The sequence below is a fragment of the Mustelus asterias genome, chromosome 20 (genome assembly GCF_964213995.1).
Source record: "Mustelus asterias chromosome 20, sMusAst1.hap1.1, whole genome shotgun sequence".
Lineage (NCBI taxonomy): Eukaryota > Metazoa > Chordata > Chondrichthyes > Carcharhiniformes > Triakidae > Mustelus > Mustelus asterias.
Window position 1 is genome coordinate 66,339,552 of NC_135820.1, and position 15,374 is coordinate 66,354,925.

General features: G+C 48.3%; 1 protein-coding gene across 3 annotated transcripts in view; it reads left to right on the forward strand.

The window, feature by feature from the left end:
* Positions 1-15,374, forward strand: part of lama5 (laminin, alpha 5) — a 297,320-nt gene that overhangs the window by 207,618 nt on the left and 74,328 nt on the right. For all 3 annotated transcript variants that reach the window (XM_078236714.1, XM_078236713.1, XM_078236712.1), the window contains exons 36-44: positions 3,864-4,008; positions 6,738-6,878; positions 8,509-8,670; positions 9,969-10,073; positions 10,258-10,341; positions 11,802-12,032; positions 13,656-13,769; positions 14,538-14,665; positions 14,827-14,907. In XM_078236714.1, coding sequence (XP_078092840.1) covers positions 3,864-4,008; positions 6,738-6,878; positions 8,509-8,670; positions 9,969-10,073; positions 10,258-10,341; positions 11,802-12,032; positions 13,656-13,769; positions 14,538-14,665; positions 14,827-14,907 — 1,191 coding nt within the window. The remainder of the gene's footprint in view (positions 1-3,863; positions 4,009-6,737; positions 6,879-8,508; positions 8,671-9,968; positions 10,074-10,257; positions 10,342-11,801; positions 12,033-13,655; positions 13,770-14,537; positions 14,666-14,826; positions 14,908-15,374) is intronic.

The window sequence follows — 15,374 nt, forward strand, 5'->3', positions numbered from 1 at the left end:
ACTCCAAGTGCGGCCGCACCAGAGTTTTGTACAGTTAGGGAGGGATGTGCAGGATTTTGACCCAGCGACGGTGAAGGAGTGGTGATATATTTCCAAATCAGGATGGTGAGTGGCTTGAAGGGGAACCTCCAGTTGGTGGTGTCCCCATGTACCTGCTGCCCTTGTCCTTCTAGATGGCAGTGGTTTGGAAGGAGTTGCGTAAGGAGACTTGGTGAGTTTCTGCAGTGCATCTTGTGGATGGTACACACTGCTGCCACTGTGCATTGGTGGGGAAAGGGATTGAATGATTGTGAATGGGGTGCCAATCAAGCTTTGACCTGGTTGGTGTGGAGCTTCTTGAGCAGTGTTGGAGCTGCACCCATCCAGGCAAGTGGAGAGTATTCCATCAAACTCGTGACTTGTGCATAGTAGGTGGTGGACAGGCTTCGGGGAGTCAGGAGGTGAGTTATTCTCTGCAGTATTCCTAGCCTTTGACCTGTTCTTGTAGCCATAGTTACCACAACCTCAGTTTTCATTTGCCTGATTCTGGTCACCATATATCTGGCTGTTAGCTAGCGATTGGATTTGGTAAATCCGGTAAGTTTAAACTGGGGACTCCAGTGGCTGTGTGAGGCCCAAGTATCGGGAGCTTTGAATGAGATGCCTCACAATCCTTTAATATTGTAAAAAAGTGCCCGTGGCAGGGTTAGCGTTGAGGTGCTGGCAGCATTCAGTATCTGTTCTGCTTTGGAGTAGATCTTTTTATGTCCCAGCACAGTTTTCCATATCTGGTTTCAGGGAGATAGCACTGAGTCGTGGAAATTGCAAAGTCAAAACAAAAGTTTTGAAGCTCCTTTTACCCACATCTGTGCCTCAGATTGTGGCTGATAGTCAGTGAAGCAGCAGTCAGTTTGTGTAGTTCACTTGCACAGGTGTAAGGGTAGAAATTACCGGAAACACACAGAAGCTCCATCAGCCTCTAAGCTGAGGAAAAAGACATCCTGGGGGAGTTTTCCTGTCCCACCCACCACGGAAATTGTAGCGGGCTGGAGGGGGGGGGGAACCGTGCAAAGCTTCATCAGTGAATTTCAGTCAGTGAATTTTTATTGTTGCTACTTGGGCACGGGGCACTGCCCAGACGGAGCGCTGCCCAGATGGAATGCTACCCAGACGGGAAGTCAGGTAGTGGCGATTGCATGACCTTAACAAAGCCCAAATGTCCTTAACAAAGTTCAAAATATAAAAGGGGGGATATTCCCAAAAAAATTCCCAGTGCCAGATTTGCGTGAAAACTGGAGTAAATCACGCTGTTTTTTTCAGCGGGATTTTCAAACTGAATCTCCCACACTCTGTGCACTGTAGAGTGCGCTAGCATTAAAAAGCTGTGTGCGGGGCCTATTCCTGCTGGAGAGGCCGGCAGCGCAGCACTGAGTGGGCCACTGCGCATGTGCAGATCTGTCAGCACATTGTCTCGGTGCGTGTGCAGCAGCCCCGCACTGCCGGCCTTCCAATCGTTGGCCAGCTCAATCACTGACACCCCCAATGTGTCCGGGGCAGGCCCACGCCCACCCCCGCCCCCCCCCCCCCCCCCCCCCCCAAAACCCCAATCTCTGGCCTCCCTCCCTGCCCAAGTGTAGAGTGGCAGCAGGGCCCCCCCACCCCCACCGATCACCTCCTCCCGCCCCCCACCGATCACCTCCTCCCGCCAAACCCCCCAGAGGCCCTGCCCCTTGGCACTGCCTGATGCCTGGTGGGCACTGCCAAGTTTCCTCCTTGGGCAGTGCCACTTTGCCCCTTGGGCAGTGCCAGGGCACCAGGCTGCCGGGCCCGAAGACTTCAGTCCCGGACCCGCTAATGATAGGCAAATTCTATTTTAAATCATTGATACAGCTCCGTGCTGGAGCTTTCGGCGCCAGAAATCCGGTGGCCAGAGACTCGAAGAGATCCTGGCGCCCAGCGGGCAGCCTGCTAAAGGGTCTCCGCTTGAGTCTCCCGACCCCCATAGTGTCAAAAAGTCGATGACAATGTGGCACATAGATGACAACAGGATGCAAAGTTTTATAGTCAGGAAGGACATGCAGATGGAAAGTTTTTAGTATATTATAGATTCTCACTATTTGCAGCTTTTAAAATGAAAATCTAATTTGGCAGGGTTGTCTGATGGTGACCATCATTATCTGCAGGAGTGAGTATTTTGCTGTGCTATGATCATGTCCCAATTTAAGCCAATATCATCCGCGTGTAGACAGTGTAGTGTCTCTGGATAAATTACCAGGACAGAATAATATTTAGAGACCAGTCTGCCAAAGCATCGACAGGCAATATATTTCCATTAATCAAAATTGTTATTTTCATCATATTGCAGGAATTCGGTTGCTACAGAAAGCTCTCTTTACATGTTTCTAGATAACAGTCTGTTCCAATTCAATCATCTGTTCCTTTTATTGTATTCATGCAATGCTTTATCTTCTGAAATCATCGCTTGGCAACAAGTGTTAGCGAACATCAGGGAAGCACTCCTCCAGTCTCTCTGCCTGTTAGGGATTTCACTAAGATAAGGCAGGACGTTTAATTGGATCGTTTTTCTCTTAAAAATCATAAAGCTACTCATTTGGAATGCTCTTTGGCATTTTGCTACAAATTCACTTACACAAAACTTCCGGTTTTGTTGGCAATGCTGCGAAGAAACAGAAAAAATTCACCCCCTCCCCCAACCCCCACCCGAAAATAATCCTGCTGTCAGTTCCCTCCTCCCGGCGCTTAGCACTGCTGCCTCACAGCGCGAGGGACCCGGGTTCGATTCCCGGCTTGGGTCACTGTCTGTGCGGAGTTCGCACATTCTCCCCGTGTCTGCGTGGGTTTCCTCCGGGTGCTGCGGTTTCCTCCCACAGTCCGAAAGACATGCTGGTTAGGTACATTGGCCATGCTACATTCTCCCTCAGTGTACCCGAACAGGCGCCAGAGTGTGGCAACTAGGGGATTTTCACAGTAACTTCATTGCCGTGTTAATGTAAGCCTACTTGTGACACGAGTAAATAAACTTTTTAAACATTTATTACCCATCTCAATTGCCCTCAACAAGGCAGTAGTGAGGCACCTTCCTGAATCCAGGAGGGTGGCTCACTGGCTCACTCAGGAGAGCAGTAAAGAGTCAGACACACTGTTGTGGGTCACGAGTTACAAACAGGCCAGACCAGGGTAGGTAGTTTATTTTCCTAAGTAGAATCCTACAGTGCAGAGGGAGGCCATTTGGCCCATCAAGTCTGCACCAACCACAATCCCGCCCAGGCATTTACCCTAGCTAGCCCCCCTGACACTAATGGGCAATTTAGCATGGCCAATCCCCAACCCTGCAGACCTTTGGACTGTGGGAGGAAACCGGAGCACCCGGAGGAAACCCACGCAGACACGGGGAGAACTCCACACAGACAGTGACCCAAGTCGGGAATTGAACCTGGGTCCCTGGCGCTGCGAGGCAGCAGTGCTAACCACTGTGCCACCGTGATGCCCATCAGTGAACCATTTGAGTTAATAGGACAGTCTAATAGTTTCATAGTCATTGCTACAGATGCTAACTTCTTTCTTCTAGGTTTATTTATTTTATTTTATTTAAATTGCACGGGGATGGAGCTCTGCTTCATTCATCCAGGTGTCTGGCTTACTAGTCCAGTAACATAACCACTATGCTAAGCATCCCAGCTAGGGCTCCAATTCTCTGAACTCTTGGACCACATCTCTGTCGCTTGCTCCTTTTGAGTGGAGCTCTGAACAAGGGTGCAGGATTCACTCTGTCATTTGAAGTTTGAAGCTTTAAACCCTGGCCAAGGACATTGTGATGGGCCAAATCTTCTCCTTGTTAACACCTAACCCGGTTCTTTGTTTAGATGCAAGCCCAATGTAACTGGACGTCGGTGTGATCGCTGTGCCCCTGGATTCTACCACTACCCTGACTGTATGCCTTGTGACTGCAATGGGGCTGGAACCCAAGCCAGCATCTGTGACTCCATCACTGGGCAATGTCATTGCAAGGTCAGTTCGATCAAAGCCGAGCAACTCCAGGCAAACGCACGACTTTACAACGGATCATCTGAAATGCAAAGCGGCCATTTTAAGATCTCGATCAGGTTAATTATGACGTGCTTTCAAACACCTTCAGACCTGCTTTATGGAGAATGTTAATGAACCAACGGCCTATTTTCTGAAGTAAGATAGAAAGGCATCAATTATATAAATTAAAATCTGCCGATTGGACTTTCACGCAGACTATACACATACTAAATAGACACTGGCCGGGATGTTACGGCTGTTCATTCCGGCGGGATTTTCCCATCCCGCTGCAGTGAACAGCCGCCAAATTGTCTGACTTCGCTGCAGCAGGAGCGTGGCAGGAACAGTCGATAAGATCGCGCCCACTGTATTAACGTGGCTGGAGCTAGCATTGGCCTTTTCTACTGATTTTCTTCAGGTTGCAACATCGAGACATAGAAAATAGAAGCAGGAGTCGGCCTTTCAGCCCTCCGTGTTTCTTCAGAAGGAACTCTTCAAATGCAGGCAATAAGAATATAACAAAACTTACTCCAACTTGTAAATCAAAGAAAGGGTTTAATAAAGAAACTTCATTACTCCAAACTTGGGGCCTCGCCCTGGGCCAATCCAAGTTCCCCACAATTCCCAACAGGTTCTTATTTATAGTCAGTCAGCTGACCATCACATCATTCTGTAATTGGTTCCATGGTTTACTGGGTCAGCTGACCCTCACAGCTTGTTACCATTGGCCACATTACATCCAATACAAAGTTGTCACTGGTTACATTCTAACGCTTTGTTCCGCCATTCATTTTGACCTTGGCCCCCGATCATCAAATTCAATATCTGGATGCTGCCTGATTGTGGTAGCTTTTCTAACTGAGCATTCTCCAGAGCAGAATTTCAGTGGGCAAGCACTCTTATCAAATTTGAACGCACAGGTTACCTCAGGTCCTCACCGATGGAAATCCATGTGCACTTTGATTCTGATTTACTGGCCTCGCCACCCCGAGTTCCCCTCACACAATCTGTGGACAGGAATTACTGAATATACATTGTATCAAACGGTCAGTGGGTCTGAAGGCCTCGCTGGGGAAAAGCTGACAGTTTGGGGGATTCTAAACCATCAGCAGAGGTACATCCATTGACTAATTTTGCTTCAGCGTGAGTTAACCATCTATAAATCGCCAAATTCGCAAGTTTCAGCAGGCTAGATTCCCGAGAGTATGCAATTACTGCTGACTATTCAAATAAAAATATATCACAAAGCGTGGGCTTGCAGTGAGGGGAATCATTTGTTTGACCAAGGATACCGATGCGATGTTTGGTCTTGAGTTTTGCTTTAAATTGATAATGTCATTTCATCTAATTTCGTGTAGAGATGATTTTTCAGTTTCTGTCAGACACCTGTACAAGTCGTAGAATCCCGACAGTGTAGGAGGCCATTCGATCCATCGGGTCTGCATTGACAACAATCCCGCCCAGGCCCTTATCCCTGTAACCCCACGCATTTACCCTGACAAAAGGGGTAATTTAGCATGGCCAATCAACCTAACCTGCACATCTTTGGAGTGTGAGAGGAAACTGGAGCACCCGGAGGAAACATGGGGAGAAGATACAAACTCCACATACAGTCACCCGAGGCCAGAATTGAACCCGGGTCCCTGGCACTATGAGGCAGCAGTGCTAACCATTGTGCCACCGTGCCGCCCCAATAATTGAATTAAAAACCATGTGTTGTTGTGAATATGGAAAACAACAACAGTGGGTGAGAAAAGACCCAGTAAGGAGTCTTAACAACACCGGGTTAAAGTCCAACAGGTTTATTTGGGAGCAAACGCCACTAGCTTTCAGAGCGCTGCTCCTTCATCAGGTGAGTGGGAGATTATCCACTCCCACGGATCTCCCACTCATCTGACGAAGGAGCAGCGCTCCGAAAGCTAGTGGCGTTTGCTACCAAATAAACCTGTTGGACTTTAACCTGGTGTTGTTAGACTCCTTACTGTGTTTACCCCAGTCCAACGCCGGCATCTCCACATTAAGAAAAGACCCAGTAGGCCTGGTTCATCCAGAATGCCTCACAAAACAGCAATGCTTTAGCACAATATATAAACTCCCCACCCCACTCTAAAACTCCATGCAGGAGAGGCAAGAAAGCAGATCTGAAACCCAGGCCAATTGGGAATAAAATCCGGAAAATCCCTCCATGTTGGCAGGCTTGTGGTGCAATGGGAGTGCGCCCGGCTACAGATCAGAAGGTTGCATGTTCAAATCACATCAGTTTCACGGAGTTTTTCTGGTACGACACGGTGGCACAGTGGTTAGCACTGTTACCTCACAGCGCCAGGGACCTGGGTTCGATTCCCGGCTTGGGTCACCGTCTGTGCAGAGTTTGCACTTTCTCCCCATGCCTGCGTGGGTTTCCTCCGGGTGCTCTGATTTCCCCCCCACAGTCCAAAGATGTGCAGGTTAGGTGGATTGGCCATGCTAAATTTCCCCTTAGCGTCAGGGGGACTAGCTAGGGTAAATGCATGGGGGTAGGGGCTGGGTGAGACTGTGGTCGGTGCAGAATCGATGGGCCAAATGCCCTCCTTCTGCACTGTAGGATTCTATGACCCCTTTAAGTGATCAGAGCAATCTTGCCTGATTAATGTTGCAGGTCTGACTAGCTAAATTATAGGATGAGGTGGGCACTTTTGTATCTTTATCTTTTGCTGAATTTCTGCATTCAGGAAAATGTGGAAGGCCCACAGTGCAACACCTGCCGCCTGGGAACGTTCTACTTGGACCCAGCCAATCCGAAAGGTTGTACCAGCTGCTTCTGCTTTGGGGCTACCGATCGCTGCCAGATCTCCGAGAAGAGAAGGACTGCGGTGAGTTGCACCTTGCCAACGCAGTGTCAAATTCTCCTCAGAAAGCTCCACTGTTGACAGCGCTGTCCAACTGAGGTTGTCTTTCATAGTTTAGCCCCTTCGCATTGACATGCCATGATAAAAGAAAATGGAAAGATTATAGAAATTAAATATAAAAATCAGATTTTGGACAATGGTTTTCACCAGAAAATATATGGATAGCTTTTCCGATGCTTGTTACCGCAGCACAGCCTAAAGACCCAAATTCCTGTTGTGTGAAACTCTGGTGTTGGGCACACCCTCTCCCTATCGCCGGAATTCTACCGCCCCGTCTGCCACGGATTCAATGTTTATCTATTAGTCACAAGTAAGGCTTACATTAACACTGCAAAGAAGTTACTGTGAAATTCCCCTAGGCGAAGGATTCGGAGCAGGCGAGGGATGGACAATGGAAATCACCATTGACCTCAAGTGGCACGGTAGCACAGTGGTTAGCACTGCTGCTTCACAGCGCCAGGGACCCAGGTTCGATTCCCGGCTCGGGTCACTGTCTGTGTGGAGTTTGCACATTCTCCTCGTGTCTGCGTGGGTTTCCTCCGGGTGCTCCGGTTTCCTCCCACAGTCCAAAGATGTGCCGGTTAGGTTGATTGGCCGCGCTAAAATTGCCCCTGAGTGTCCTGAAATGTGTAGGTTAGAGGGATTAGCGGGTAAATATGTAGGGATGTGGGGGTAAGGCCTGGGTGGGATTGTGATCGGTGCAGACTCGATGGGCCAAATGGCCTCTTTCTGTACTGTAGGGTTTCTATGATTTCCAGTCTCGCTTGAGCAGGGCCGGAAAATCCCGCCCAATATCTTTAACTTTTGGATCCTGACTGTCTGATTTTATTCATTGAGTGTTAAAGTACAGAAGGAGACCGTTTGACCCATTGTACTTCTGTCTGCTCTTTGGAAGAGTTAATTCATTGATCCCATTTCCCTGCTCTTTCCTGATAGCCGTGTATTTCTTTTTCCCCTTCAAGTATTTATCCAGCTCTTAGAGTCATAGAGGTCTACAGTGCAGCAAAAGGCCCTTTGGCCCATCTTGTTTGAATTGGTACTGTTGAAGTTTCTTCCACCAGCCTTTCAGGCGGCGCATTCGAGATCGGAAAAACTCACTAAAATAATAAAGAAAGGTTTCCTCATTTAGCTTCTGGTTCTTTTACCCCTCACCTTAAATCTGTGCCCCCTGGTTACGAACCCTTCTGCCACTGAGTGAGGTTGAAGCTGCCTTTGGGTTGCTGTCTCTATCAGGGAAGGATGTTGTTTGTTCTTGTGGTATGAAGTTTATGAATCGTTGGAGGAGAGCCTGGTCCAGACTGAAATATAGGCGCACTGTGCAAGTTTGTATCGGTGGAAGAGTCACTGGTTTTCTTCACGACAAAATCTTGAGGCAGTTCTGCAGTGTAAATGTCCGACTCCAGAATGGAAGCGTAGCCGGAATTCTCCGGCCGTTGGCAGCGGCGGGACCAGAGAATCCCACCGCCAGCAAACAACGCACCACCTCCTGCTGGCAGGAACACTCGGCTGGGAGGCCGGAGAATCTTGCCCCATGTCTCTGAGCGGTAGTTTTCAGTTTGAACAACCTTTCATCCTGTGCCATTTTCAATTTCAGTTTGTTCACATGAGTGGCTGGACGTTGGTGGGTGGAGATCGTCAAGAATTACCAGTCACCCTCAACGCTGAGGAGCAAGAGGTTGAAGTTGACCTTCGTTACGTGGCCGATATCTACCAGGAGCTGTACTGGCAGGCACCATCTCCCTATCTTGGGGACCAGGTACATCAAGGCAGATTCACGCCAACGAGCAGTAATACCTTCGTTACAGTCCACACACTACAAAATGTTTCCCCGATTGGTAAAACCACCCAGTTGTGGATTTGAAGGCAGAATAGTTCACAGAGACTGGGCAAAGTTTGTTCTGTTCAAGTCCTTCTTTATGTGACAATGTTGCTGAAGAATCGATTGCTTGAATGCTGATCTGTACCAGCAGCTTTGAAAATGCAGCTGTCAAGTGGTTGCATAGTTTTACCAGAAGTTCTCAGCTAATGTTGCTAATTAGACCATTCAGCCCATCAACTCTGCACCGACTTTCCGAAATAGCATCTTATCCAGGCCCAACCTCCCCCACCCTATCCCCGTAACCCCATGCATTTATTTGCCCTTAGTGTTCAAAGATGTTTCTAATGTAGCATTGTCAATCCACCTACCTGCACATCTTTGGAGGAAACTAACTGGAGCACCTGAAGGAAATCTACACAGGGAGAATATGCAAACTCCACACATAGTCACCCCAGAGCAGAATTGAACTCAGGTCCCCGGTGCTGTGAGGCAGCAGTGCTAATCACTGTGCCATCATGCCATCTGAAACCAGGGCCCATAAATTCAGGGAACACAGAGGCTGGCCCCAAGGCCTAATAAATGCAAAGGCCACTCAAGATTGGTCCCATTGTGTCATCAGGGACGACTGGCTTTCTTGGTGTGCCAGTCCTGCCTCAAGTACTCTGGTCATGAAGGAGGCACCAGTCAGACAACAGGGACACCGCCACCTAGCTACTGAGAGTCCTGCAATGTGGTGGAGATCGGGAGGGGTGAGTGATGGCCAACAGTGGCCTTATTTCAGGATAGTGTGGCTTGGAAGAGAAGATGGTAATGTTTCTACTCATCTCCAGCCTTTGTCCTTCTAGATAGTTGAGGTTGCAGGTTTGGAAGACGCTGTCAAAGGAGCCTTGTTGCTATAAGCTTGGGATAACTAGCTGCAACATATACATAGCACACTTGTGTGGTCGGTCACAATCGTATATTGGAAAGAGCCCGGAAATGGACATGATGCTCTGTATTAGAACAGGAAATTAGCTCAGTGCGAGTTTCTGAAATGCACCTAGACCACTGGAGATCGCCTAGCCAATAGTATTTTCCTGGCGTGGCTTGCGAGATTGAACAGTTGATGAACTGTTGTTTTCTTGCAACAGTCCAGTTTCTGGGCAGCTACGTTGACAAACCCATTTTTCACATTGTTCAATGTTTAATCTGTTAAATCTCCATTATTACGTGACTCAAAACTTTTCTCCTCGAAGATTTCATCGTACGGAGGGAACCTAACCTACCAGCTTCGAGACAAGGTTCCACGCGGTGACATCCTCTCGTTGCCAGTTGAAGCTCGCCCCGACGTCATTTTGAAGGTAAGCTTTTGTTAAAGTTGAAGGGCTGGACCTGGCCCACAAGCAGTGCTGGAGGCGGCAAGCCATCAGCCCTGCAGATTTCAAAGTCTCTTTTATTCGGAATTGTGTGCCCACCTGCCACAGATGAGCAGTGTCATTTTGCAGGGAGTGTTTTAATCTTTGACAATTCCTCCTTGTCCATTAGGGGAACCAGATGACCATCATGTACATAGCGAAGGATTATCCCCCACCCGGTCAACTGCACAAGAGCCAGCTTCAATTGGTGGAGGTTTGAAATCACTTACTTTGTCATTTGCTTTTTATAATGGGTGGAACGTGTATTAAAGCTGCCAAGTACAGTGTTGTATATGTTGCAGCACCACCCAGCACACTGTACAAGATTTTAGCAATTTTTGAGGTTAAAAAGACTGAGCCTTCCCTCGCCCGCCACAGCGGAGGCGGCTCGCCGTTGGCCGCTGGTGTCTATGGATCGCCCGTCCCACTGCCAGGGAACCCGCAGTGTGGGAGTCGACTTTGGCAGGACTGAAAGATCCCGCTGGCAGGAAGGGAGTGTTTTACGTTCCGAATTGCAATGGGTTTGTTTTCACAGTGATCCCTAAATCCAGGGATAGAGAGAGAGAGAGAGAGAGAGCATCGACTCCAGAGTGAAGTGAAGCAGGATTCCTGGAAGGATCTCGCTCCATTTCACGCGGGAACTGGACCGATGTAAATCTGTGCAGCGTAAATGTGTATTTTGAGGATTTTTCATGGTTGATAGAAGAGAGGAGTTGGTGTACAAGATGCAGCTTCTGGGCTAATGCAGCACTAGTAATTGAGGACTGTTTAAGTACAGAGAAAAGAAATGGCACAGAAACAGCAGCGTTATTCACTTTGGAAGCAAAAACAAGAAGGCAGATTACTACCTGAATGGCTGTAAATTGGGAGAGGGGAGTGTGCAGTGGGACCTGGGTGTCCTTGTGTACCAGTCACTGAAGGTAAGCATGCAGGTGCAGCAGGCGTTAAAGAAGGCAAATGGTATGTTGGCCTTCCTTGCGAGAGGTTTCAAGTACAGGAGCAGGGATGTGTTGTTGCAATTATACAGGGCCTTGGTGAGGCCACACCTAGAGTATTGCCTGCAGCTTTAGTCTCCTTTTCTGAGGAAGGATGTTCTTGCTCTCCAGGGAGTGCAGCGAAGGTTTACCAGGCTAATTCCGGGGATGGCGGGACTGATGTATGAGGAGTGATTGGCTGGGTTAGGATTATTTTTGCTCGAGTTCAGACAAATGAGGGGGGATCTCATAGAGCCTTATAAAATTCTAACAGGAACAGGGTAGATGCAGGGAGGATGTCCCTGATGGTGGAGGAGTCCAGAACCAAAGGTCTGAGGATTCGGGGTAAACCATTTAGGACGGAGATGAGGAGACATTTCTTCACCCGAAGAGTGGTGAGCCTGTGGAATTCATTACCACAGGAAGTAGTTGATACCAAAACATTGAATGTATTCAAGAGGTGGCTGGATATTGCACTTGGGACAAATGAGATCAAAGGTTATGGGGAGGAAGCAGGATTAGGCTATTGAGTTGGACGAGCAGCCATGATCGTAATGAATGGCGGAGCAGGCTCGAAGGGCCAAATGGCCTCCTCCTGCTCCTATCTTCTATGTTTCTATCTCAATCCAGTGATTCGATTCTGTTTCCCGTAACACGAGTACAGACACCTAATGTGTAGAATGTGCTTCCTTTTGCACAGAGTAACTTCAGGCACATGCAGACACACAACCCGGTGTCCAGAGAGGAGATGATGATGGTGTTAGCCAGCCTGGATGGGCTACAGATTCGAGCCCTTCACTCCCAATTGGCCAAGCTTGTCGCGCTGAGGAACGTGATCCTTGAACAAGCTTCTGACTCTGGTGAGGGGATTGCAGCCAGCAATGTGGAAATCTGTCACTGCCCAGCCAATTATATAGGAGATTCCTGTCAGGTACGGGGAGATTGGTTTCTTTGATCTCTTGTTTAGTAAAGTGTTTATTCCTTGCTAGTGACTGTACTGGTCATTAACACGAGTCAACTCCTTTCGATTGTAAATATTGGGCTGCACTCTCCAAATCTGGGACTGATTTTTATCTTTTTTAAATCACATAGTTCATTGGGAGGATTGTGAACCCAATGAAAATACAGGGAATGTTTATCAGGGAAATGTTCCATGTATTGCAAAATGTTTTCGTCTAAATATGTCATTGGTTTCCATCTTGCCAAAGAGACATTGGGGAAGAGCAGGGGAGTAGGACTAATTGAAAAGTTATTTCAAAGGGAAAGCATAAGCAAGATGGGAAGAATGGTCACCTTCTGTGCTGTAAGATTCTTAGCAGTTTGTGTTATGCACCCATCTTTACAAACTCACCTCCTTGAGCAAGATAGCGGCCGGAATTCTCCTAAAAAAACAATTGTATGTGTCGGATTTGCGTGAAAACTGGAGTAATTCACGCTGGTTTTTTCAATGGGGGTTCAGGGAGGATACTCCCACACTCTGTACACTGCAGAGGTCACTAGCGTGTATATCATTATAAAGCTGTGGGCGGGGCTTATTCCAGCCCGGGAAGCTGGCTGCATAGCGTTAAGCGGACCACTGCATACGCGCCGATCTCTCAGCACTGAGGTCAGTGCATGTGCAGTAGCCCCGCACTGATTGCTGGCCAGCTCGCTCGCTGACCGACCCTGTGATCCTCACATTGCCAGCTCTCCGAGTCCCCCAATGTCCGATCGTTGGCCCCTTGATCATTCTCGGGCCAACCCTGAATCCACCCTCTCCCACACCCGTCCCCCCAGGCCCGCCCTGATCTCCAGCCCTTACCCTGCCCCTGAAAAATTCCACCCCCCCCCCCCAACCCTCCCCCCAACAAGCAGGCTGACCTACCCCCCCCAGCCCACCCCGATCGCTGGCCTCCCTCCTTCCCCCACTGATCCCGGCACAGAGTGGCAGCGGGACCCCCACCCGCACCAATTTTTCCCACCCATCAGGCCCTGCCCCCATTAGGCTCCACCCCCTTGGCACTACACTGCCCTATGCCCGATGTCGGTGCAGACTCAATGGGCCGAATAGCCAACTTCTGCACTGTAGGGGTTCTATGATTCAGACATAAGCTGATCTATATATTAACTCCATTTATCTGCCTTAATTCCATTTCCTCTGATATCTTATCCAACAAAATGATGCATAAGACCATGCAAGGTGGATGTGGAACAGTCCATCTCATCGATTTGGGTGGGTTTTTTTGGATGGGATTTATTAACAATGTTAAGAGATCGAATGGTGTCTTTAACCTTTTTGCTGCAGTATGGCTGACATTGAAACTTGAAAGTTTCATAAAATGGCTGACTTATCATTGTGGTTCAGGTGTACGATTATGATGGGTGGGATTTTCCAGCCACGCTCACTCCAAAACCGGAAAATCCCACCAGAGATCAACAGTCCTTTGCATGGTCTGTCCCCCGTCCGCGACGATTCCCATGGTGGGCTGGATGGGTGAATTCCATCCGATATGTCTGTGGAGAACTCGGAAGAGTGATTTATTTCAAAACCCTTTCTTAAAATCTTATCCAATAGGACTGTTCACCGGGCTATTACCGAGATACAAAGGGGCTTTTCCTGGGTAAGTGTGTACCCTGCAACTGCAATGGCCACTCAGACCAGTGCCTTGGTGGATCTGGAATATGTGTAGTAAGTATTGCAAACATTTATTCTGTTTATTATTTTGCAAATCTACAAAATTACCATCTTACGTACCTTTTAAAAGAAATAAGGAAAATGTTGAAGGGTGCCAACTATCGAGTGAGAAATGGGAGGATGGGGGCGTGGAGGGGCACATCGGAATGTCTCCCTAATTCAGTGCTGTTGATGGCGAAATTCCCCCCAGCCAAGAAACAAATTGGTTGCCTGTGCCACAGAGGCATATCCACAACTCCAATTATGAGTAATTTAAAGGGCATGCCAGCATTTTGCCAGTGGCAGGGCAGCCCACTGCCACGAGAGGAGGCCACCAGCTTAATGGAGGCAACCTCCTTGCAGCAGTCTGGGGGATACAATCAGTGCCAGGAGCTCCATTCATTGGCGAACGCCGTGCTGATAAACACTGCAAATGCAGCAGTGCCCATTCCAGGTAAGAATGCCAAGTCCAGTCTGCCAGAAGCTGCTTTCCTTTGCTTCACAAATGATCTAACGCTTCACTGAGGGAGGCAAATCCTTTCTCCAGCCCCTTATTGCTAGCTAGGTTTCCACAAGTCTCTACTTACTCATCCTAACTATATATTCAAAAACTGAAAATAGCCAAAAACCGAAACAAAATCGGCCTCAGATGTTTCAGGTAAAGGACGCTCGACCACTATCGTGCCAGCAGCGAATCGGATTTTTAAATCTTTTTTTCCATGAACATTTTGAGAGCAAGTTAACTGGCAAAGTTTTTAAATATAAAACTTTTTTTCCCCCTAGAACTGCCAGCATAGCACTGAAGGAGATAACTGTGAGCGCTGTAAGACTGGCCTTGTTGAAAACGCTGCTATTGGAGCAGCATCGCTTTGTGTTCAGTGTCCGTGTCCCCTCACTGTTTCTTCTAACAAGTACGTATTTCCAATTCTTCAGGATAAAGCGGGGATGGGGCGGGGGGACGGACGGCAGGGGGACAACATTGAACTGAATTGTCCTTGGAGTTGTATTAAGTACTTATTCAAATAATGCGTGTCACTTCTTCTTTCCCCCTTCTTCTAACAACTTTTCTTAGCTTTGCGAAGGATTGTGTCAACCATGGGGATCGTACACAGTGTCTTTGTATGCCAGGCTACGCAGGCTTAAAATGTGAAAGGTCAGTGTGTGTGTGTCTGTGTGATTGGGGAAAGCGCATTGTACCTTATTGACATAACAAGTCATGGAGATGGTGACTGTTACGGGAGTGTAGTTCATAGAAATCATAGAAATAGTTCATAGAAATCATAGAAACCCTACAGTGCAGAAGGAGGCCATTCGGCCCATCGAGTCTGCACCGACCACAATCCCACCCAGGCCCTACCCCCACATATTTACCCAGTAATCCCTCTAACCTACGCATCTCAGGACTCTAAGGGGCAATTTTTAACCTGGCCAATCAACCTAACCCGCACATCTTTGGACTGTGGGAGGAAACCGGAGCACCCGGAGGAAACCCACGCAGACACGAGGAGAATGTGCAAACTCCACACAGACAGTGACCCGAGCCGGGAATCGAACCCGGGACCCTGGAGCTGTGAAGCAGCAGTGCTAACCACTGTGCTACCGTGCCGCCCCGTTGATTCA